This window comes from Mchenga conophoros, linkage group LG18, assembly GCF_057382185.1.
Source record: "Mchenga conophoros isolate Kocher_MC1m ecotype Shallow Benthic linkage group LG18, M_conophoros_male_GT1.1, whole genome shotgun sequence".
In the NCBI taxonomy this organism is placed as follows: Eukaryota; Metazoa; Chordata; class Actinopteri; order Cichliformes; family Cichlidae; genus Mchenga; species Mchenga conophoros.
Window position 1 is genome coordinate 3,003,391 of NC_140543.1, and position 24,538 is coordinate 3,027,928.

At 44.0% G+C, this 24,538-nt stretch overlaps 2 protein-coding genes across 3 annotated transcripts; both read left to right on the forward strand.

Moving 5' to 3' along the window:
- The first annotated feature begins 346 nt into the window (after positions 1-346).
- On the forward strand, positions 347-14,898 carry vcpip1 (valosin containing protein (p97)/p47 complex interacting protein 1). The gene is made up of 3 exons (XM_085254153.1): positions 347-3,259; positions 6,900-6,986; positions 8,519-14,898. Exons 1-3 carry the CDS (start codon positions 610-612, stop codon positions 9,307-9,309), a joined length of 3,528 nt encoding a protein of 1,175 aa, XP_085110279.1. The 5' UTR covers positions 347-609; the 3' UTR covers positions 9,310-14,898.
- A 1,969-nt stretch (positions 14,899-16,867) lies between these two features.
- Positions 16,868-24,459, forward strand: LOC146552885 (uncharacterized). 2 transcript variants are annotated; one of them, XM_085254325.1, is made up of 3 exons: positions 16,868-17,094; positions 19,954-21,061; positions 21,758-24,459. In XM_085254325.1, the coding sequence occupies exons 1-2, from the start codon at positions 16,941-16,943 to the stop codon at positions 21,027-21,029; spliced, it is 1,230 nt and encodes a 409-aa protein (XP_085110451.1). In that variant the 5' UTR covers positions 16,868-16,940; the 3' UTR covers positions 21,030-21,061; positions 21,758-24,459. The 2 variants fall into 2 exon arrangements, with proteins under 2 accessions (XP_085110451.1, XP_085110450.1); XM_085254324.1 differs by having other exon boundaries at positions 19,954-24,459.
- The last annotated feature ends 79 nt before the right edge of the window (positions 24,460-24,538 follow it).

The window sequence follows — 24,538 nt, forward strand, 5'->3', positions numbered from 1 at the left end:
TTAATCCAAACTCTGTTGGTTTTGTGCCCCAGATCGTGCAAACCACAGGGCACAATAAAAGTCTATAAACAACGTAAGTGAAAACTGTATTTCACTGGATTTTGTGGGGACCAAAACTATACGTTAGAAGAAGAAAAGCAAACCCAGTCAGTCCAAATTGACATGATTCTGCCGAATTGACTTCCTTACACAACACACGTCACTGTGACGCGTTGCATTCTGGTAAATGCAGTTAACCTGGGTTTAAGGTCGTAAATGTACACGACTTAACCCGACATACGCGTTTTACTGTTTGAGTTTCTCGCGTTTCCAGCTAATGTTCGAACAGGGAGAAGATAAAAATGCAGTCATTTTGATGCTGGTGCGTAGTTGTTTAAACATAGATAAAGAGAAAAAAACTACAAATCCCAGTAACTGACGTCATTACGTATGTACGTCTAGCAACGGCGAACAGCTAAAGGAAAAAACAGCCGCTTCCGTGTTGTTCTTGTGTTATTTTGTAAAATAACTGTCGTTAGCGGAGTCAAAGCTCGCCTGACAGCCTCGCCGGAGTGTGAATATCATGGTTTTGTGAAGCTGACACACAGCGTCAGCCTTTTTTCAGCCAAAATGTCGCTGCTGCAGAGCTCAAAGAAAAAAGACAAGCGTATTTTGTCTGGTACCTGCCCAGACCCGAAATGTCAGGCGAGGCTTTTCTTTCCTGCTTACGGCTCCGTTAGCATCGAGTGTACCGAGTGTGGTCAGCGCCACGAGCAGAAGAACCTGCAGAACGTTGAGGAAGTCACCGACCCCGATGTCGTGCTTCACAATCTGCTCAGAAACGCCCTGCTCGGCGTCACCGGGGCCCCGAAGAAGGGGACCGAGCTGGTGAAAGTGATGGGGCTTTCTAACTACCACTGCAAGCTGTTGTCGCCCGTGCTCACCAGGTATGGCATGGACAAACAAACCGGCAAAGCCAAGCTTCTGAGGGAGATGAACCAAGGGGAGATGTTTGACTGTTCCATCCTGGGAGACAGAGCTTTTCTCATTGAGCCGGACCATGTTTCCACCATAGGCTATGGCAAAGATAGGTCAGGGAGCCTTATATACCTCCACGACACTCTGGAGGAGGTGAAGAAAGCCAACGGCAACAGAGAGTGTCTCATCCCGGTGCATGTGGACGGAGACGGGCACTGCCTGGTCCACGCTGTGTCCAGAGCTCTGGTGGGGAGAGAACTGTTCTGGCATGCCCTCCGTGAAAACCTCAAACAGAACTTCAAGCAGAATCTGGAACGCTACAAGGCACTTTTTCAGGACTTTATAGATGCTGCAGAGTGGGAGGACATCATCAACGAGTGCGACCCTCTTTTCATCCCACCAGAAGGCGTACCCCTTGGACTACGCAACATCCACATATTTGGCTTAGCCAACGTCCTCCACCGACCCATAATTCTCCTGGACTCCCTGAGTGGGATGAGGAGCTCCGGGGACTATTCTGCCACCTTCCTGCCTGGACTGGTGCCGGAGGAGCAGTGCAAGGGGAAAGATGGGAAGCTGAACAAACCCATCTGTATCGCCTGGAGCAGCTCCAGCAGGAACCACTACATCCCTCTGGTGGGAATCAAGAACACGGTGCTGCCAAAGCTGCCACCCCGTCTGCTGCCAAAGGCCTGGGGCGTCCCTCAGGACCTCATCAAGAAGTACATCAAGTTAGAAGCGGATGGGAGCTGCGTGATTGGCGGAGATCGCAGCCTGCAGGATAAATATCTGATGAGGCTAGTTAACGCCATGGAGGAGGTATTTATGGAGAAGCACAGCATCCACCCGTCGCTGGTGGCTGACGTTCACCAGTACGTCTACAGGAGGACTGGCGTGATTGGCATCCATCCAGAGGAGGTCACAGAGGCGGCAAAGAAGTCAGTGATGGAAAATCGGCTGCATCGCTGCCTGATCTGTGGCGCCCTTTCTGAGCTCCACATCCCACCGGAGTGGCTGATTCCCGGCGGTAAGCTCTACAACTTAGCCAAATCCACACACGGCCAGCTGCGGCCGGATAAGAACTACAGTTTCCCCCTCAACAACGTGGTCTGCTCTTACGACCCCCAAAGGGATGTTCTCCTCCCAGACTACAAACTGAGCTCCCTCAACACCTGCAACTGGTGTCACGGCACGTCAGTCCGCCATATCCGTGGAAACGGCTCGGTGGTTTATCTGGATGGGGACAGAACCAACACCCGCTCCCAGGGAGGGAAGTGTGGGTGTGGCTTCAAACACTACTGGGAGGGGAAGGAGTATGACAACCTCCCCGAGGCCTTCCCCATCACGTTGGAGTGGGGGGGTCGGGTGGTGCGAGAGACAGTGTACTGGTTCCAGTATGAGACTGACCCTTCATTGAACAGCAACGTGTACGACGTGGCCATGAAGCTCGTCACAAAGCACTTCCCGGGCGAGTTTGGCAGTGAGATCCTGGTGCAGAAAGTGGTCAACACTATCCTCCATCACACGGCCAAGAAGAACCCGGACGAATACAACCCCGTGTCCATCGACGGGGCTCATGTCCAGCGCCTCACTGATGCCTCAGAGTCTCAGCAGCCGGCGGACCCCCAGCCGCCCACAAAGATCATCCTGACGGGACAGAAAGCGAAGACGTTGCACAAGGAGGAGCTAACGATGAGCCGAGCAGAGCGCAGCATCCAGCAGAGCATCAGCGAGCAGGCCTTCGTCACCCAGAAGCGTCGGACTGACAAACTGAAGCAGGAGCAGAAAGGCCAGGGCCGGACTTCTTCACCCGGAGGCTCTCCAGAAACCTCCTCCTCTTCAGCTCCAGCCACACCCACCAAGTCCTCCTCCCCGTCTTCGTCCAGTAAGGAGAAAAAGATTCGTGTGACTACGAGCGACGGCAGACAGGCCATGCTGACTCTGCAGGCCCACACGACCTTCTCTGAGCTGCAGAGGAGCATCAGCAACCAGTTCAGCGTGCCGCCGGCGCAGCAATGCATCCGCTACGGTTTCCCACCTAAGGAGTTGGTCCCACCAAAAGATGGCGAGGAAAACGAGCCAGTGGCGCTGCAGCATGGTGACAGGGTGACTGTGGAGATCCTAAAAGGCCCAGAGGACAAGAGCCCTGCGGCCTCCATTCCCCGAGCCTCCAGCTCGCACTCCGCCCTGCATTCAGTGAAGAGCGAGGACGCCGTGACGCCCGGAAGAATGAGCAGCCGGGAACTCCAGGACAGCATCGACCTTGAGATGTCCTCCCTTTGTCTCCTAGCAACGTTGATGGGTAAGGTTACATGTAGGGTACCAAGTAAGTTAGTGGGTGAAGCAAAGTAATGTATTATCACAGCAACCTGTGCCACAAGACTGAATGTGACAGGAAGTGTAAGTTTAGGATATTTCAGAGCATAAGATCCATCCTGATATAAAGCAGAGCAAAAGATCTTTGGTCGCACAGCTTACCTGTACCGTACGGCCTTCTGAAGCGAAACTGGCTGCACATAAAAACAAGCTGTGTCACTTTGAGATGTCACTAGAGGAAAGTTATTGTGCTGGAGCTGCAGCTTCTTTTCACTTTAAAGATGCTGTGAATCCTGAATTCTTTGCTGACGTGTGGATTCGAATATCACAGCCGAGACACTGATTACGTTCTTTGAAATCAGTGATCGTCTCCGTTTTCAGCAGATAGTGGGCCTGTCTTGAAATCGTCTGCCTTATTAAATGAAATCCATGCTGGATTCAATTTTGCAAAGGGCCAGATTTGATCCTCAGGCTTTGATTTTGTCACATTTGATCTAAGATATAAAAGCTTGTTGGTCTGATTGAAGGCTGCCAGGAGAAAACTATTTTTCTCCTGTGTTGTTCTGCACTTCAGGAGCTAAAACCCGCTCGTCAGGTTTAACAGAGCCAAGTGGCTGCTGCTACTTTCTTATTTTAATAATTCACTTCTTAGTTTGATTTTAGAAACATTCCTTTCTACAATAAAGCTAAAGGAAAACAGTCCTCTTTTTCCTATGCTTGCATAAGGAAACGTGTATTTCAGTTATAATAACTTGAATCAGTCATTCAGTCCGGCTCTTGGCTGTTGCTTGTTACTGTACAGAGTTAATCTGTGACTTAGCAGTGAGTTATTTACAGGTAAATATACAAAGAAGCACAAAGGTTCAATTAGACTTAATAAAAGCAGGATAAAATATGATAAAAATGTGTCCTGGCTTCTGGGGGTGAACATGCAATTATCCATGACTGTAGTTGAGGCAAAGAATGTGTCGACTGACTTTAAGTCTTTTTGGCCATTTTATTAGCAAAGATGTCTTCAACCTTGAGTAAAACTAAACCCGACGTATGTTTTAATATCTTCTGTCGCAGTGATTTTCCTTTGGTTGAAAGCCAGCTTCGATTGGCGTCAAATGTGTTTTTAGTACATGCAGAGAAAACCCTGGTATGGAAAAAAATAACATTTCCTCAAACATGACAGTGCTGGTGCTTCAGTTTGCTTTAAAGTTCAACTTTTGATCATTAATCATTCAAAGATAACGATTGAACTCGTTCTGCTGTCTGCCCTTTCATTAATTTGACCTCTTGTTTATATTTTCATTATAATTAGCATCTCTATAGTCAATGTTTGTTCACAGGTTGAGCTCCTGACGATACAAACCTACTGTGCTGGGGCTGACGGTGTGTTTATAGAGAGTGCTGTCAGGTTAATATCATACAGCACTTTATTTTATTGATTAATAATCAGTCAGAATGATAACGATTTGTACAGTAAACATCTCCTGTTCCAGTTTCTCCAGCATGGGGATGTCTTTGTTTTCTGTGTTCACTCATATTATTGAATGTGGTGATGATGATGATGGATCATCGTCGTGTTTAATTTATTGTCTTCTTGCAATGATGCTGCTGCTTGCTTAAGACTGCAGAGTAAGCTGAAGTGTGTTTGTGTGTGTCTGTGTGTGAATAAAGAGAACAGCTCCAGGTGTGCAGCGCACATGCCTGCTGGTTTCTGATTGGCTGGTGCAGGCAGGTGATCAAAAAACTGCCGTTTGCTCTCAGCAGCTGATTGAGCTCCCAGGTTTCTGATCAGCTGCCATGAGCAAACAAGAGACTTGTTTTGTGTGTGAGTGTGAGAATCTGCTGACTCGAGCAACTCGCTCCCTCCCCGTCTCACCTGCCAATCAGGTCAAAGGTCACAACTGCGTTAGGATAAACAGATCGGGCCGTGTGACACACACAGAGCGTCTGTCGATATTCAGGAAGGTTTCGGCTGCGCTCCGAGCGCTCCGCAGGCCTGACGCTGCACTTCCTGTCAGCTCCGAGCTCGTGTTCAATAATCCCCCCGCCCGGCCCCGGCCAGGATGAAACAAAGCATCCGCTCACCAGACAGTGCCTCCAGCCCAGAGCTCAGAGTTCACACAGCTGAATGGAGCAGACCTGTAGCTGAATATGTGCGACGTGCATTACATATAAACACACAAACAAAAGGAAATGCACCGTCACGCACTTTCAAATGGACTCAGTGCATCAGTGCAGTGTTGAAGTCCCTGTTTTACTGACAGGATATTTGAAGCTAAATAAACACCTGAATATGGTTTTATCGCCTTTATTTATTGACAGTGGTTTTGTACACCAAATAAAATTTAACCTTAAACCAGATTTTATTTCATTTTAAGCTTAAGTTGTTGTTTTTGCTCATTTCACTTTCAATTTTCATTGTCTGGAAATGATGAGTTTCAGTTTAGTTTTCATGAGTTTTGGTGGTAGTTTTAGTTTTGTTCTTATATATTTGGAGGTTTTGTCAGGTGCAAAATTTTAAAGGTTAACACACTTCATACACATTCAAGTCCCAGACTCATTAAACAGATGCACCAGATGTTCCTCAGGCTGGTTGTGTTGAAAAATAAAGTGAAAAAATATTGTTTACAGTAGCTTTATTGCAAAGTCTAGTTTTTATTTTTACTGTAGCCAATTTATTCTTGGTTCACTATAATAACTTTGCCTGAAACTGAATCATTAATGAACCGTTTTAGGTTTTCTCAGCAGAAAAACCCACATCGACACATTCCACTTTAAGTTTTAGATTTGGGAATTAATGGAGACAATGATCAGTGACAGACTGGACATTTATTTATTGGCTTAGATGACTGTTATTGCAATAAAAAAGGGTTTATGTCTCAGATGAGATGGATCATTTTCATCACAGCAGGAGAGTACAAGTGGATTGATATTTTCTGTCGAGGTTGTTGAGACTAAATATGAAGCAGCTGAAGGACAATGGCATTTATTAGAGGACCTCTAAAACAAGAGACGGTAAATGTAGATGAAATGTAGAATATAAAAATGTGAATGTTCCTACAGAGTAGCAGCAGCATGAGCAGCAGTGCGAGGTTAAAACGAGGGGGAATCCTAGCCTGGCTTTACCATCAGCATCAAAGCTGTAGATGTTGTATGTGGTGTGAGCTTCACTGAGTGTGAAAGCAAACATACTGGAACCACAGAGGTTTCTATAAATGACTGACGATAGCTGCTGCTTGCAGCTTCATATTCATCATGTAGAAATAAATGTGATGTCACACCTTTATCAAGAAACATTTCTTAGGTTTGTCCACCACTGCTTTCAGGTTTAAATATATTTTTACATATCAGCGGCTTCACTGTACGCCAAACAATGGCGAGGTCAGAGTATCAACTGTATTTCCACTCTTGTGTCTTACATTCAGATGTTTCGGTCTCTGTTTATTTTTGTGCTGCTCTGACCGCTCACGTTCCTGCCAAAGCTGTGCACTCTGACACCGAGGACTTCTGTGGTCCTACATTGTGCTGTCCTGTGTAGCGTCCTGCTCACACAGACACATTTTAACCTTGTGTTGTGTTTAGGACCTCGTCTCATTCGTTGGATCCTTTTAAAATGTTTGTCTTTGTTTCAGGTGAGGATGTTTGGTCGTACGCAAAGAAGCTGCCACACTTATTCCAGCAGGGCGGCGTCTTCTACAACATCGTTAAGAAAGACATGGGTAAGCAGGCTCTGTGTAACAGAGCAGGTACATTTATACATGTGCGTTTGTGTGTCTGCATCACTGTGAACCGGAGCTTATCATACGTGAGCTACTTTTTTTAAAGGCTTCTTTGCTAACTAATTATTAGACAGATTTTAAACATGTGCAGAAATGTAGCAGAAACACACGCGACTGATCAGGTGACGCCTGAGAGCAGAAAAGTTCAGTGAATAAAATCCACGAGGCTGCAGGAAATGAAATGTTTCTTCCCAGACCTGATGATCAATGCGCTCTCCCAGTGGTCCACATTTGTGCCATATTCCGGGTTCCCAGCACGCACCTTACAGGAACTCCTTCCCAGAGAAGAAAACGGGGTCTGTTGTAAACATGTGGAGAGGATTTCGATTAGATGATAGTGCCCAGATTTCTGGTAAATAAAGGAACGTGGAGTGGCTCACTGATGTGTGCTGAGCTCTGGTCCTCTGCAGCACAGAGGAATATATGTCAGAGTTTACAGTCAGATGAAGTTTGATTGAAATATATCGATTCTTGTCACATGCACGTGACTCCTCAGACATGTCTGAAAGCAGATTGGTGTGATTAAAGGATCAGTTTGTTTTTATCTGTCATATTCTTTATTGTAAGTTATTGCAAACCAAAAACTAATAACACAGGATCCTTTATGGCGACTTCTTATTTCCTGTTATCAGATTGTCAGACTGTTGCTGTGTTTCTATCTGATGCTCTGGAGCTAACCGCAGCATAAATGAAAGCAAACCCTTGAACCTTTGTCAATATATTTGGTACATCCCACCCGAGGGAGGGAGAACAGCTGTGTTATTAAAGTTGACCTATTGTGCTTTTGTTTACCTGTCATAGATATATTGTTACAATGGTGGATGGTCAAGTCAGCCGCGAACTCGCTGTGAGCCAAACGCTCCGACTGCAGTTCTCCAAACACTGTTTTTCTACTCTTGGATCTGTGTGACGGCGCTAAGAGGGGATATCGCTAATATGGTCATTTGAATCTTTGCAGGTGTTTCAGAGCGCGTAACTAAAAGCATGAGCTTAGTTTGATAATAAGAGAGCTTAAAGAAAAACAAAATTACAAGTTAAATCTAAAACAATAAAGTTTGACAGCCCTCACATGCTCTGCTCCCACTGCACTGCACAGTTTCACAACGTTACAGCTGCTGAAATGTTTGTGAGCTTATACACAGGCATCAATGCAATAACACGAATATGTTTCCTGCTTCAACTTGATTGGCTCTTTGGGGGAAGGCGGAGGACACTGGCCATCTGTAGTATCTGAGAAGTCTCCCATAAATTGCTGTTCAGATTCTTTTTTTCTATATCAATTGTGTCTGAATGTGAGAATAAAAGTTTCTTGCCTACTGATTTAAACCTTTTCTTGTGAGGGGCAGCCAATCAGAGTTGGCAGAGCTGAAGGCTTGTTTCAGACCAAGGCCCAGGATGAGATTAATAAGGATTATTTTAGACTGTGAATCATGTCAAGCTGGGAATGACCTCTCTCTCTCTCTCTCGTTCAGGCCTGATGGACGGGAAGCACTGCACGCTGCCTCACCTCACAGGGAAAACCTTTGTTTATAATGCAGCAGAGGAGCGTTTGGAGCTCTGCGTGGACGCTGCCGGTCACTTCCCTGTTGGGCCTGATGTCGAGGAACTGGTGAAGGAGGCCCTGGTGCAGCTACGCTCTGAGGCATCCGGTAGGGGCAGTAGAGAGGGTAGTCCCTCTCATGGCGTGCTGCGGCTGGGCAGCGGTGGCGTTGTTCGTAAAAAGGAGCAGCTGCAGAGTGTCACAGCCTTTCAGGGAAAAGGCCACTCTCTGGGCAGCGCCGGAGGCTCCTCACCACCAGAACACCGCCCTATCACACGACAGCACAGCAGTGGCGTGGACCTGAGTGCCAGCGTGTCCCGAGGACCCCCGGACCTGTCGGACATCCCCGAGGACACCACCAGGGAGCTGGTCCGCATGGCTCCGGGCTTCGTCACCATGAAGGACGGCCGTGGACTCGACCCCAGCCTGATGGAGCAGCAGCGAAGGAAGCTGCAGGAAATGGTGTCCTCCATCCAGGCCTCCATGGAGCGGCACCTGAAAGAGCAGCAGAGCACCGCCTCCGGGGGTAGGGCTGCCCAGGAGCCGACGGCCGGAAGCCAGGCGGGTGAGGACCAGTCGGTGTCCACGGCCGACCACAAACCGCCAGCTGCAGTGTCGACAACGGCAGCCATCAAACCTGAGCAGAAGGTGGAGGAACCGGAGGAGATGGACAGCCAGGACGCCGGGCAGAGTAACGCCACCGAACCCATGGATCACTCCTGATCACGCCTGAGCCCCAGCACCGCCCCACCCCCGCACCCGCCTGACCGGCATCTGTGGGTCATAACACCTCAGGTCGGATCCTCAAGCTTTGGTCTTCATCGTGTTGCGTTGTCTTTACTGCATGACTAAGAGCGGGCCGACTGTCCTCGCCGCTGCGAACTCCAGGTGGGACAGCCGTCGATGAAGCGATATATTGTGACGCGCTGTCTGCGATATGTCATCGATTCACCCGTTTCACAGATCTGTTGCAGAAGCCGTTGCCATGTGTGTTTACACTGTATCCACTGTAGCTCGCCTGTCAGCACCGCTCTATGAAAATTTAACACGGTAATGAATAAATACAACGATGTGATCCCCACGTTGATTCAAAATAAGTTTTTCTCTTAAGTTGATGATGTATCGTGAACAACTGTCTCACAGTATATCGCAGAGTCGTCCATAAGGTGACGGGATTCTGTCGTTAGGCCTGCGGTTCCCACCTGCAGACGTCTAATCCTCTCGCTGTGAACACTTACGGATCTCCGAGGAGGAAAATCCGGTGAGACGCATTCCTGTAGATAGAAGAAGTCTTAATCTGCCACCAGGAAGGAGAGTAGCTGGCCGCCGCCAGCGTCGCGTCCTGCAAACATGCTTCCGTCAAAGTGCACGCTCTGAAAAGTGCACCGGCCTCCGTACGCATCAACGCCTTCAGAATCTGCTTTCCACCCTCCGTTTGTCTGAGCTCTGCAGGGAGAACTCTGATCTGTGTTTGCTTGATTGTCTGAATCCTCCTTGATGACTTTATATTTTTACTTTACCTTTTTGCCCCTCTAACCATCACCAGTTTAATGGTTTATATTCTAGAAAAATCAGAATGAAGCCCCTCACAACCTCCAGGCAGAGAACTAACTGCAGTTTCTATTTGTTGTATCTAAAATTTAACCGCACGCTCTCATCTCCACGTGTGACATATTGCAGTTTTGTGTGATGCCACCTGCGCCTCAACATCAGTAATAAGGCGTCTGTCGATATCTGTGCCTGTAGCAGTATTGAACATGTGCTGTGCGAGACCTCCAAAGTCCACATGAGCTGGTTTGTTAGTACAAGTTGTTTGGTGGTCCGCGTCCCATTTGGACCGTTGTGTTTTGCACTTTTAATTTTTTCTTCTGTTTTGTTTGTTGTTTACTTGACATTTGATTTGCTTTTTAGGTTGATTGTATGGAAAAGACGGCCTTGTTGTATTTGTGCTCTTTTTATGGCTTTTTGAGCATCAGATGAGTGTAACCATATTTAAATGAGAAGTTTTATTGCTCAGTTACCACCTAACAGTAGCTGGTTTGAGCAGAAAGCTGCATCCATAAGCTGCACACAGGCACAGATGTCTGGTGATTAATGCTAATCAACAGACAAATAAAATACTGGAACGGTCTCTTAGCTGATGGGTCGCTCGTCACAATTTTAAACGTCATTAAAAAATTCTCCAGAATGCTCCAACAGCACAAACACAGTCGAGAGGTCCAGTTCAGTGACTCTGATTAGCTGAAGCCTAACAGCTACACCTGCCTGTGTCACCACCCACCTGTCAGGGCCACGCCCCCATTAATGCAAACTTTAAGCCTTATCAGTGTCCAAATGAATAAGTTAAATACGATTAACATTGTTTACAGTTCATCAAATTTTTAATATTTTTGCTTGCGGGTCTGCAAAGGCTAAGCTCGAGTGGCCATTAGCTTCATTAATGGATGTTTCTGGTTGGTCGGGCTTCTTAAAAGATCTTAGTTTGGGTTCCTGTGTACCCCACTTCACTGCCAGTGTGTAAATGTGGGTTTGACAAAAAGTGTTACGTGTTAAAAACAAGAACTAATTTATTTCTCACATATTTGTTCCAGCTGTATTTTTATTCACCTTATGTATCCCAGGTTAAATATTTTAAATTTTTAACACCTAAATTTAAGTTTCATCTGATCTCCAAACACTGCAGATTCATGAGAATCTGTGTAAATGTAGCAATAAAATGCCAAAGATGTGTTAGAGATGCACATGTAGTCAACAAGAGTCACTTATGATTTTTTTACTATAAAATTCCCAAGACGACCTCGACACGACGTGTTTGAACATAAATGTTACGATCCACTCTGCTCTGGACTATTTTGTGTTTGTTATTAAAACTCTTGAAATCAGTACCTGAAAAGACTTTTGTGTGAGGTTTAGAGGGACATAAACATGAAGCAAATATCTGGTGCTTTAGAAGCTAAAGATGAAATGCCTTGAGATGTGAGCATGAATATGAACTTGAGTGCAGTGCAACGAAGAGAAATTGTATTTATTGCCTGCAGGTGGCGCCGTGTTGAATGTGCAGCAGTAATGAACTTCCTAGAGGTCGAAGCTTCTCCTCGGTTTACCTGAAAACACTGTAAAATAACTCTGCACTGGACTGTTATCTTATGCTCAACAACTACCTTTCCCATGAGTCTTAGCCACAGGAGCACAGTTAAAGTATTATGGGAGTCAGCGAAATCAAAAAGCGTTTAGCTTGTAGAATTTATAGAAAATCCAAAATGAGCTGCGGAGGTTTGTGCAGGTTAAAGCGAACGGCTCCTCCTTATGGAGATACTCTGAAAATACTTTGTGAACAAGTTGATCTTCACATCCCAAAAGTTAAACATGTGCTCATCAGCTGATCAGGTTACTTCATAAAAGGCCCAAATATCAAAGTAAGAAACCTAAAGCTCCATTCAGGTGGGATTCATGTCTCAGTGGTGCTTTGGTGTGGCCTCGGGAGGCTTTCTTCTTCTTCTTTGCTCTGAAGATGAACCTTCTGCTCCTTCCTAACATTTAAGGTTTGGTTCTCGCTTCATTTTTTCTCTTTTCAAAAGCAGAACACAGCCAAAGAAAAACCAGGTTCAAGTTTTCACTGGAGTTTAAATTCTCGTGATTGATCTAAGTTTTGGTTGGAGGAAGTCCTCGCTGGGCCTCTGTGCTTCTGTCCTATGCAAACATCTTAACTGAACTTCCAGGTCTAAACACCACCTACACATTTCAGCTGAACCTCCCAGACTCACCACCAGGTGGCCCTGCTGTCAGTGAAGGCGTCTCATAGAGATGCACTGATTGTGGAAATCAAGTTAAACTATTGTTTTTAAAACAACAGCTTTTGGGAATCATATATTACAGTTTTTCACTCTCTGAATGAGAAAGAATTCACTTGTACAAATTGAGGATCGACGGGACACAAAGTGACCGTCGATCATCAGCTCTCGTCTGTAAAAACCAAACCACAAACAGGAACTGAGAGATTTAATTAAATCTTCCCTCAGTGTGGCGACACCAGATTACAGAACAAGAGTTTATTATTTTTATTTCCCCGAGGCTTTAACCGCTCCTTTATTCCTGTAACGCTGCAGGAAGAAAAAGTATCTTTAGATGTGTCAAATCAGCTTTTGTGGATTGTGTTTCCACGTCTGGAACATCAGGCAGGTTAGAGTCGCAGCATGTGACTCTTCTCATTTTTCATGTGTCTTTCACACTGTTGTCCACATGTCTGCTCGTTCTATATGAATCATAAAGAAGCTGCTATTTTTGTCAGAATTACCTGAAAGTAAATGTGTGTTTGAAGACAAATCCGCAGAGAAAGCATTATCACATAAAGCTCTTTATGCAGCTGCTGAATAAGCTCACAGAAGCAGGGTCCCAGGTTTCTGATGAAGATGATTTTGGACATTTTTAAATGTTTTCATTGTTCACACAGAGTGTTTGGTTTCACTGAAGATGGACGTCTTAGTTGTGAATTACTAGCAGCTATTGTCACCTATACATGCAGATCTTAGTTTTAGTTCACGAGGAGCTCGTTCAGAGCTGCTCACCACACACTGCAGAAAGGGTTTTACAACTCTAAGTTGGCCTCCAGGCTTGTGGTTTCTACGTTCAGTCAGTGTCTGCTCTTCCTGCTGCAGAGGAAACTTTTCCCTCTTTCAGCATGAAACAGTGAAACAGATCCAGATGTTAGAGCTCACTCTTCAGCATCTGGCAGGCAGACTGAAGCCAGAGGAGCACGTTAATGCAAATGCTGCCACTGTCACATATGGACAGGCTCTATAAGGGAGGCTTCACGTGTATGTGTTTCTTCAGTGCTTGATGTTCAGAGGTGGGTTTTGCTTTGTTGTTGTTGTTTTTTGCTGGCGTCGTTATAGTAACAAACCTAGTCATGCAGCTAGCTAACAGAGCTAACTAACAAGGTTAGCTGTGGCAAAGTTTGTGCAGCTCGGCACCAAAACAAGAAGTTCAAGATCATTTCTGGGCCACACACTCGAGGTGTTTTCATAACCTTTGTACAGCTTTGAGCTTCATCAGAGGTTCAGTCTTTTCTTGGGTAGTAGTACTGAATTATTTGTAAAAACATGTGATTGGCTGAAGATTTGTTTAAAAATTAGGACTTTTATTCAGAGGCGCTGCTGCCTGAAATCCTCTCTGATGGCACAGTTTTCAGCAGGTTCGTCTTCACTGTTTGACGGGACGTCCACGTTCAGTGTGAACTCTAAACTGTTGCATCAGCAGCAGTTTAGAGTTTCCTGTGTTTTCTAACAGGAGATGTACACTGGTGTGTACAGTGTTTTGGTGTGTGTGTGTGTACTTTTATTTTGCATGTTGATTTTTCAGGGACTTCTTGAGGAAAACAGCAGTTTCTTTTCATGATTCATCAAACCAGAGGTCTCAAACATCCATCTGATTTTTACAGGAACAAACTGGGTCATTTCTGCTCACAGTCCTCTGATTCGATGCTTTTGTAGAAATGTAGAAATGTGCAGATGTTTTTCATTGTGCTCTGGAGCAGCTGGTTAGTTTAGCATTAACAAAGGAAATGACTCTGAACTCTAAATCTCACTGACGCTGTATCGCGTTTGTTAAATCCGTGTGAAATGTAAAACAGGACACCTGCGAGTGGCACCGATCTCTGCTCCATCACAAACATGGAAGGCAGTTTCCGCCAACACAGATGTTTCTCCACCTCTGCATGTTACTTCTGTAATGAATCATCAGGCCTTAAACTGTGCATAAAATGTTTTACACTTAGGTTCTGCTTCAACTCTTTTATCTCGACTGTGTTTAATTTGAACTGGAGTCTTTGTATTTTCACTTTTTTGGCCTTTTTGTTTTCTGGTTTAGCAAAAAAAAGTCTGTTTCAGAATCACGGTCCTTCTGTTTTTGCCGTTCAGATGAATCTTTAGCACTTTGAGGAAAACAGGGAATGTTAGCATAGCATGCCCATAGCCGAATCATCATCATCATCATCAGTCAGAGAGGAAGCAGGTCGGCAGCACGAATCAGGAGGAGAGTTTGCTCAGATCAGACGACACTGCTGTAACAGACTTGAAGTTTTTCTTTGTGACTGCTGTACTAATGACATGAATTGTAATCCACCTGTATAATAGTATATATTGTAGTATATTTGGATCTGTACAGAAACACAGATGTTCAGTTCCTGCAGTAATGATTTCTTTTGTTAACTTCTCTCTGGTTTGCTAATAAAATATTGATGATACACGGCTTCGACATCGCTGTTTGCATGTGTGATAAATTTCCAACCCCGACAATAAAATCACTTCCTTCACATGTTTCCGTATTTTGTCGTCACTCACACACTTTTCTGTTTGTCTGTTTAAAAAAAGGTGTTTGTTTATGGTGCAGAAATCATTTTTCTCTGTTGTCCAGTCAACATAAGTTTGTAGAGAAAAGCAAGAGTAGAGCTGGCAAGAGCCTCAAAGATGTTAAAGATCGTGTTATCTCTTTTATGTCTTTTTGAATTAAACGTTGGTGATTTTGATGAGAACACCTTTAACATTTCTTTCAGTCACTCAAAGACTGCTCACTGTCTGGGGTGTCAGACACATGGCCAGATTCAGCCAATGAAACGGTCCAATCACACCTCTGGATAAATTTGGAAAGTGTTGAAAAATCTCACTGACATCATTGATATCTCCAGTCCAATGCTGAGGAGAGACTAACAGGAGGGAACAAGTATTTCTAGATCTGAATAAATTAAAGTTGTTTAGTTCCAAAAGCTCCACATTTGAAGGCTTTTATAGAACATCTGAAACCTATAATGTGCTTGTAATAATGCAACTGTACATGGTGGAAATGAAAGAGGGATAAGGAAGGCGCCCTCCTCAGTGCATCAGTGTACATGCAGTGAAAGCTGTTGATTTAATTATAGAGGGGAAAATACATTTTTAGTTCAGAAACATAAACTCCCGTCATGTAGTTCTCAGTGGTTTGGTCCACAGGACAAACACAACTTCACAAACGTCTTGATGGATGATCAATCATCCAGGTAAGTAACTCTCCAAAAGCTGATTCTGCTCATCTGGACGTAGCGTTTGCAGCGGGAGAAAAGGAGGCCGTTTATGTGAAAAGGAAAGACCATCTCTGAATCGAGGAGGGGGCCTAAGGGAACATCTTTCACCATCATACAATCCTGTGATTGCAGCCATTCCCCAGCTCTCTGTGAATGGTACTCATGACCATTGATCAACAACCACTGATCAATGGTCATGAGAATTTGCATAATCATGATGAACTGACCTCCCAGCCCATTGTTCCCTCAGTGGACTGATTTCAGTCATTGTGCAAATGTCTGTTTATAAGATTGGGGAAACCTGCAGTCAGAGACTGAAGACGGCACTTGGATGAGCGACGAAACGTTTCTCCCACTGAAAACGTCCAGATGAACAGAATCAACTTTTGGAGACTTCACAAACCATCCACAGGATGCGTGACTGCTGCTTTCTTCTACTTTTAAGCGTCAGTGCCTCCACCACATACTGTAGGCCTGTGCTTATTAAAGTCACTATAGAGGAAACATTTTCAAGCACTTTTTTTGTTGTTTTATTTTATTTTTTAGAAAGTTTCCTGATTTCACAAGACAGAAGTGATCCGTTCGCTTGATTTAAAAAAGAATCGTGTCCCTTTTTTCCAAATTAATAACATATCTTAAAATCCCAAAGAGCATCTGGGGATTTTAGTAAGCAATAATGAGCCCTCACTAAGGTGAATACCACTTTATTTTGATTTAGGACTGAAATATTGGCAGATGTTGGTGTCCTTGTCTCTTGAGTGATTGGTTCATATCCTGATCCTTGAGAAACCTTGTGTTATTTTAAAGATCCGAGGAGCAGAGGCATTGAAGGTGGATGGGTTTAAATACCTGTGGTCAGAAATGAGTATATGAGAGGGGGAGCTCAGGTGGAGCAGTTTGAAGATGAAGTTAGAGGCAAGGCTGAGCTGGTTTGGAAGGACCAAAGGATCCCGGAGATGGAGCTGACAGGCAGGAGGAAAGGAGGAGCTCAGAGGAGGATGCCAAGGATAGGGCGAGAAAGAGCGAGGATTTACTGCTGTGTAATCCCGATGAGGAAGCAGCCAGAAGAAGACAAAAGCTCTTTCATAAAAACTCTGTTATAAATGTTTATAAATTTAATTTGTATTTCTTGGCCAGTGGATGCATTAAGCTTCCGTAGAGCGCGTTTTATTTTTAGAGGAAAAGCAGCTTCCGGCGGAAGTGGACTGAAACTTCACGGCTGTGTGGACGTCGGAAGCTGGCAGCTGGAGGTTGACGGTGTTTTGTATCGCTGAGGCTCGGTGGAGCTGCTGGAGGAACCATGTCCGCTCTTCAGCATCTGAGGCTGTTCGTGAAGGAGCGTCTGAGCGCTGCAGCGGAGGAAATCTTCAAGGAGTTTGAGAAAACCGTCCTGCAGTACGAGGAGCAGCTGCACCAGCAGCACCGGGCCCTGAGCTGGACTGCAGACTCTGCAGGTACGTGGGGCAGCAGGCCCGGGAGGAGAAGGACCAGCGCTGCGCTCTCAGGCCGGGCGGACGCTGTTAGCTTAGCCGTCACAGGGTGAGTCCAGCCGGGGCGGAGAGCGCGGAGGAGCCGCTGACAAAGGAGCCGCTGAAGCGGGGATGTGGTGACTTTGACTAGTTTCTCCAATTTAAAATGAAAATATATTTTAAATCTGACATTTGTGGTTCGGTGCACACGTAAAAGCCAGCCAGCAGCCGCAGGAAAATGCCAGAGACCGTGCTGTATCATTCCAGTATAAATTCACTCTGGTTTTATTGGAAAACACCAGAAACCAGTGACAGTTACTGCTCATGTGTAACTTTTTTTCTTTCAAACACATGAAACAGAAATATTGCCCTAACATTTTTTTATGTGCAGTTATTGATGATTCCTTCATTACAAATAACACAACTTTCATTTTATTATTTTAGACGAAGTTAAGTACCAAAACAATAAAGCACTGCTGAGTAACAGTGTCTGTTCTAATAGAAAGGCACCGAGCCCTTAATGGCAGAGAGGCAAGCGGCTGATGCTGTCACTGCGCTCGGGTAATCCTGGGTAACACTGGACATGTCGTGACCCTGCGCGCTCTGTCTCAGTGCACTGAGAGAGAAATGCAGCCAGAAACGGCACAAGTGCAAAAGGTTTCTTCCCCTGGATGGTGGACAGAGCCAGAGACGCTTACACTGAGACTGTAAGCGTCTCATCTCTGCTCGTTTCCTTTTGTTCGGGCTTTAAAGACTTTTACAGATGAATGAGGTTTAGCTTGATCTTACTCTGACGATGATGTTTAACTCTGTCATTACCAAACACTGTCACTTCAGTTTACTTCTAGTTGTAGAAGTATTTCAGTAGAATATGCAGTAGTAGTAATATGTAGTAGAATTCAGCAGAGGGGGCACAGAGACCTTTCTGGATGCTCTGAACTGCCCATAGAAGATCTGCCCATGACCTTGATGCTGTGGATACAACTGGACTAGGAACCAACGCTGATGATTTTCAGGCTCACAGCCCTGTACACTCTTGGGTTGCATGATCAGTGGCTGCACACAAGTTTAAGAGTTTAGTGTTTCAAACAAATGACTTAACTGAAAGTATGAAAGCACTGCTTGGAGCAGAGGACCTGAAAGTGCTGATGTGTGAGTACCAGTTTAAGGAGCCAGCAATCGTTGATGGTCACACTCTGTGAGGATACTCATTTATGTCGGTAACTCTTTAACCTTCACTGAGGTGGCAACATCTGGGATAAAATAAATGAAGAAAACACTCGGTTGGTTTTATATGCCTGTTTTTCATCACTGTGCAAACTCATCTGTGGAGAATTAACCTTACGGTGCATCAGCTGCACATGTGCTGCAGGCAGGGACATCCAGAGGAAGTTCTTCTTCAAAGACGTGTAACAGGAATGAGCACTCGGCCGTTGACTCTGCAGATGCCTCTCTCTGTTTCTGCAACTTTAGAACTCAGTGGGATCAAAGACAAGTGCCCCGATGTGAGCGGTCACAATCAGACAAGCGATATATGGAGCGACTGCCTCTTCTTGCTGCTACTTCAATCATGAAACTGCTTAACGATCAGCTGATCGGCTTTTCTGTCGCGAGTCCGTGTCTCTTGTTTGTTTTTGGCCCACTTTGCACCAGAAAGAGGAAACCAGCGGCTGAACAACAGCAGCACGTTTAAGCTTGATCAGCTGTTGTTAGAATGTATTTATTATTACTTTCTACTCGAGGATCTTTTTCTACGTAGCTGACGCTGGTAACTGTGCAGGGGCGGATCTAGCAAAGTTTAGCCAGGGGGGCCGATAGGGCATTAACAGGGAAAAGGGGGCACAAAGACATACTTTTCTTTCTTATTCTCATTTAAAATGTCTAGCTTTTAATAAATAGTTATCTGACACCCAAAGTTTTAATTTGATGCAAAATGAATAGAAGTCAATTACTGTATATAGTGACTATTAAGTCTAATATATATACCCTAGTAAGCTATAGCACTTTTTCCTTTGGGAAGGTACCATCTGTGCAGTCTGCAATTTTGTTGAAGAAAGATGTTGAATCTATTTAATATTTCTTGAAAAATAATTGATTTCTGTGCATTTTTTTTCACACTGCATCAAATTAAGGTTGATTACGTCGATTAAGCATCATGAGGTGGAGCGTGAGGGGTGGTTCCCTATTTTTTATTTATTTATTTTTGTTGTTGCTGGGAGTTGGAACCCTATTAGTTAGGTTGCTTAATATTTATGCTAAGTACTCTTTAAAATACCAGAATAGGGAGGATGGTGTAGGTTTAAGTTTATTAGATTGATCAGTATTGCTGAACTATGAAATATTTTTTTTTGCATACAGGTATAACAGAATAGCTTTAGTGTAGTTGTTGTTTTAAACTTGAGTATGAACTTATACAAAATGCAGCAAGATATTTAAAAAAACAGTTTTGTTGATTAAAAAAAACACTATATCGGATTCATATCGGTATCGGCAGATATCCAAATTTATGATATCGGTATCGGTATCGGACATAAAAAAGTGGTATCGTGCCATCTCTAGTCTGGGCGTGAACTTGTGCCCAAACATGCTCAGAAACATTTGTGTTGCAGGTGTTTGTTACGTGTGGAGGAGCGACATGAAGCCAAGATTTCATTTATTATGAATATCAGAATAAACATGATATTTTCATAATGAGCAACTGGAGAAATTGCATAAAAATCGGGCTAATTGTTGAGGTATCATCAGTCACTTTGACCCTCATCAATCCGAGACGTCATCGTCCATCAGAACAAACCTTGTCGTATCACAGTATGAACTAATTCTTTCTCCCTTTTATCTCTGCAGACCTTCCACAGGAAGATGACTGCAAAGAGGAGGAGAAGGTTTCCATCGAGCTCTGTAAGCAGAAAGAGGCCTCTGCTGTGGACCAGGAGAAACCAGAACCAGTACAGATTAAAGAGGAACAGGAGGAGCTCTACACCGGTCAGGAGGGAGAGCAGCTTATCCTGAAGGAGGAGAGCGAGACAATTATGGTGACTCTTACTTATGATGAAAGTGACCTCAGTGAACCTCAGCACAAGTATGTGGACTCTGGATCTACGACAAATGCAGAGCCACAGCCAGAGGAGCTACATCAGCGTACCAGAAGTACCGCGAAAGCTGTCACATCACAGAGTCAGCGTAAACCTGACGTGGGGAAAAAGTCTGTAAAATGTGACGTTTGTGGAAAAACCTTCAAGTATAATTTCCAAATGAAGAAACATTACAGAATCCACACAGGCGAGAAGCCGTACGCCTGCAGCACTTGTGGAAAAAGATTCTATCAGATTTATTTCATGAAATATCACGAAAGAAATCATACAGGTGAGAAGTCACACCTGTGCATCACCTGTGGGAAAAGATTCACTGACCTATCGGCACTTAAAAGGCATACATCGATCCACACAGGCGAGAAGCCGTATTCCTGCGAAACGTGCGGGAAATGTTTCAGGCACAGTGCGACTCTGTTGGTTCACATGAGAACCCACACAGGTGAGAAGCCGTACGCTTGCAACACCTGTGGGAAACGATTCACCAACTTATCCGCGTTTAAAAAACACGCTGCAATCCACACAGGTGAGAAACCGTATTCCTGTAAAATCTGTGGGAAAAGTTTCACTCAGAGCGGGAATCTGACAGTTCACATGAGAACGCACACGGGTGAAAAGTGGTACTCCTGCGAAACGTGTGGCAAAAGTTTCAGTCGAAGTAGCAATTTAACTGTTCACATGAGAACGCACACAGGTGAGAAGCCTTACCACTGCAACACCTGTGGGGAACGATTTAAATACGCCGCAACGCTAAAGAACCACATGGGAACGCACGCAGCAGAGACGTCGCACGCTTGCAAAAAATGTGGGAAAGGCACCAAGGGGGAGTGATAACAATCTGGTCGCTACGGGAACCCATACAGGTGAGATGTCAGGGCCCTGAAACACCTGTCGGGAAAAATATTATGAATATGCTTGTGGTAATTTAAAGTCACAAAAACTGCTGTGACTTTATGTTCACAACATCTGTGTGTTGTGCTGAAGAGATATCAACTAGAGCGCAATAAGGCTGGGCTGTGCTTTCATGCAATACCACTTTGTACCACAAGATGGTGAAACAAGTCAGCGTAACCTTTATTTAAGGAGGTAGTAGTGACTCCTTATAAATACTTTAAGTCATGGCATCAGTTCCATCTATTTTACTGCAGGATGTCAAAGACTAGCTCAGTTTCTATATTTTTGACTTTCAGGAAGTTGAATTAACAACTTTAAAATGCCGGAGCATGTTTTTAACATTTTAACACCAGATAATTAATCTGATTAAGCCAGAAAGATGTAAAATATAAAGTATTTCAATATCCTCATAGAAGTGAAAACACAAAGACAAAACAGTTGGAATAAGTTGTTCTTATGCTCTGCTATCATGTGTTCGGCACAGGGATGCAGAATCAGTCCTAAACATGCTTGTTATGTTGTGGTTAGCTGTGATGTCATGTTTTCATGCTGCTGTTCTGAATCAGTCAACATCTGGCTCATTTGTGTTAATGAAGTGCAGCTGTGAGACAAACTCCTCTCAGACTTCTACTTTCAAACTCTGGTACAATGTTTTGTGTCTCCAGGTAAAAACACCTGTTAGCCTTAAATAATGAATGCCATCGTGTGTGGGCGGAGCTTCAGATGAGATGGCCCTCAGTGAAGGTCCAACAGCTGCTCTCTAGGTGCACATCTGCACTTTCTTCAGTATCCTCCTTCTTCTGCGTTTGCTGCTCCTGAAGGCGGCACGTTATGCCGCATGTGATGTGACTTTATGTCATATTTGCGGTGTTGAAGTCAGTCCGTTGTGGCTTATTGATTGTATCCTGTCGGCATCATGCCGACTGAATGGTTAATATCAGCCCCTCCTCAGCACACTGTTCAGTGTTTTATAGTGGACAGTAGGGCTGCCACGATTAGTCGACTATCAAAATCGTCGACAACTGATTTAATAGTCGACGCGTCGTTTGAAGCTTTGTAAGATCACAAAAGACGCAGGAATAAGTAGCAGGATTTAAGAGTGTAATAACAGACTGAAACAGAAGATGGCAGCACTGCATATACAAGGATGCCAGCTGCCGTTAAACCCGGAAGAAGTAGCTCTGTCCCAGAATTCATAGCGCGGCCCAGCGCAGTGTCCAACAATGGCGGCAGCTAGTTAGTTTTAATGTTACTCTTATTATTCTTTCTGGGTCACAAAATAAACGTTTAACATATTTTCAGGCGAGAATGTAGCTGTGTAAACCTCAAATATCTGCTCAGTTTATCAGGACACCGCATATGTTCAAAAGCGCTCCGACGTTTTCGGAGACGTCTGTTACCCACTAGCTCGATAGCGAGCCGGGGTTCAAGGCTCACTAGAGCCGTGAGAACACCGGACTCCCGGCAAATCGTTTTCAAACCCACCGCCGTCTTTCGCTGCTCAGGTTAAACATGATATATAAGTCACTTAGATAATTTAAAAATATTATTGTTTGGCTTTTTTCAGTGTTTTATTTGTTCCTGAGTAAATCGGTTTGGCTGAGATTAAAGTTATAGTTTTTACACAGCTGAATAAACGTCAAGCAGACAGCTGATTATCAGAAGTGTGAGATGCTCCAGAATTTACTCCAGTGTCCTGTTATATTTTAGATAGCAAGGAGTTTATTAAACTTCACTGAAACAATCTGCAAATTTCATTAAAATTTAATAAACTATCATCTTGTCTTTATTTTTAGTTAGCACAGACCTTAAACACTTAAAGCTGTAAGCTAATGATAGTTATATAAGAGCAGATGCTGCTGGTGCAATAAGCTGTACGTCCAATGGATGATGATCTGATTAGTCGACTAATCGCAAAAAATAATCGTTTGTGGCAGCCCTAGTAGACAGTATATCAGAGATTAAAGCTGCTCGGCAGTATTTGAAACATTCACATCCAGTTATGAAATTAGACCTTGTGTATGTCCCAGTACCAATATAAACAGTTAATAACATTTATAATTTTGCTGTTTTTACCCCCATGAAGGCCTTTTGTTACACTCAGCTCTTCTTTGCTGTGCCATCCAATTTAGAGAAGCCAGCCTTTGACACAAGGAGAGATGAGACTGTTTATGATGGTTTGAACCCAAAACCTTCTCTCTGTGAGGTGACCAGGCTAATAATCTGTTTATCTGACTAATGCAGCTACACTTTGTACTCAGTCGGTCAGTATTTGTTTTTCAAGCAGAAGCCGTTCCACACAGACTTTAACAGTTAATGACAGACCTGTGATGTTCTGGCTGTTCCCCAGCGGTTTGCACTGCACCTCATTTTTATTTGTTTTAATTAACTTCACACAGAGGTGTCTGAGTTAGTCGTCTGTGGCTCTCCTGGTTTTACAGCAGCGTCTCATCTCACAGCTCCACACACATTTACCGGTCTGACACCTGGGACTTAGAAACACGTCTGCTGTTGATCAGCAAACAGCAGTCTGCTTGTAACAGTACATCCTATCAGGTGCGTAGTTTAAGACCAAAAATAACCACATAAACACTTCAGTTCTTTAAAATTTAATGACTTTGGGATCTTAAAAGATCACGACCATCCTGTTAGTACGGTGGGTTAGCCAACACTAAACCCCGGGCCGAGTTCAGCAGGGTCGGATAATCTTCTGGAATAACTTGTGAGTAATTGTGTCGGGTCAGAGGAGCGTCTCTTTAGTTACATTTTCAAAAAACATCCCTTTCATCAAATATTTCTGAGTGTGCACGATTCACAGCAGAGCTTTCAGACTCCAAGTGCCTTCTGACTTTAACAGTGATGATGTTTAAGAGCTTGTTGTGTCACACTGTGTGAGACGGGTTGAATGAAGTGTAACTCTGTGTCAGGCAGAACAAAGTGCGAATTTTAAGGTGTCAAATAATTTATCCTTAACGACTGTTACAGAATCACAAACGAATGAAGACGTCTGATAATTATGAGGTTTAACTTCTGTGCTTGAGTTTTGCTGACAAATAACCTTTAATATCAATGTAATCCTTTTTTTTTTTTTCTCAGAAGTATTTTGAAAAATGTCATTCATTTGAAGTTCTGTATAATCCTGTCCATCTTGTAAAAATCCGTTATGCATTGTGGTGATTTATTTAATCTAAGTTTAAAACAAAGGTTTATTGTACAGTAACATCATATCTGAGCCGACTAACGAGCTGTGTTTCAGGTGTTTCTTTGTTTTTCCAAACCATCATAAACAACTAAATTCATATATTGTATCATATTTGATATAACAGCAATCTTTTATATTTAAAAAATAAACATGTCGAAACTTTGACTTGGCTGCTGGTGGACTGTTTCTTGCTAGGTGGGAAAGTCTACCCAGGTGATTAATCTGGGTGTTCCAGGAGGCGACT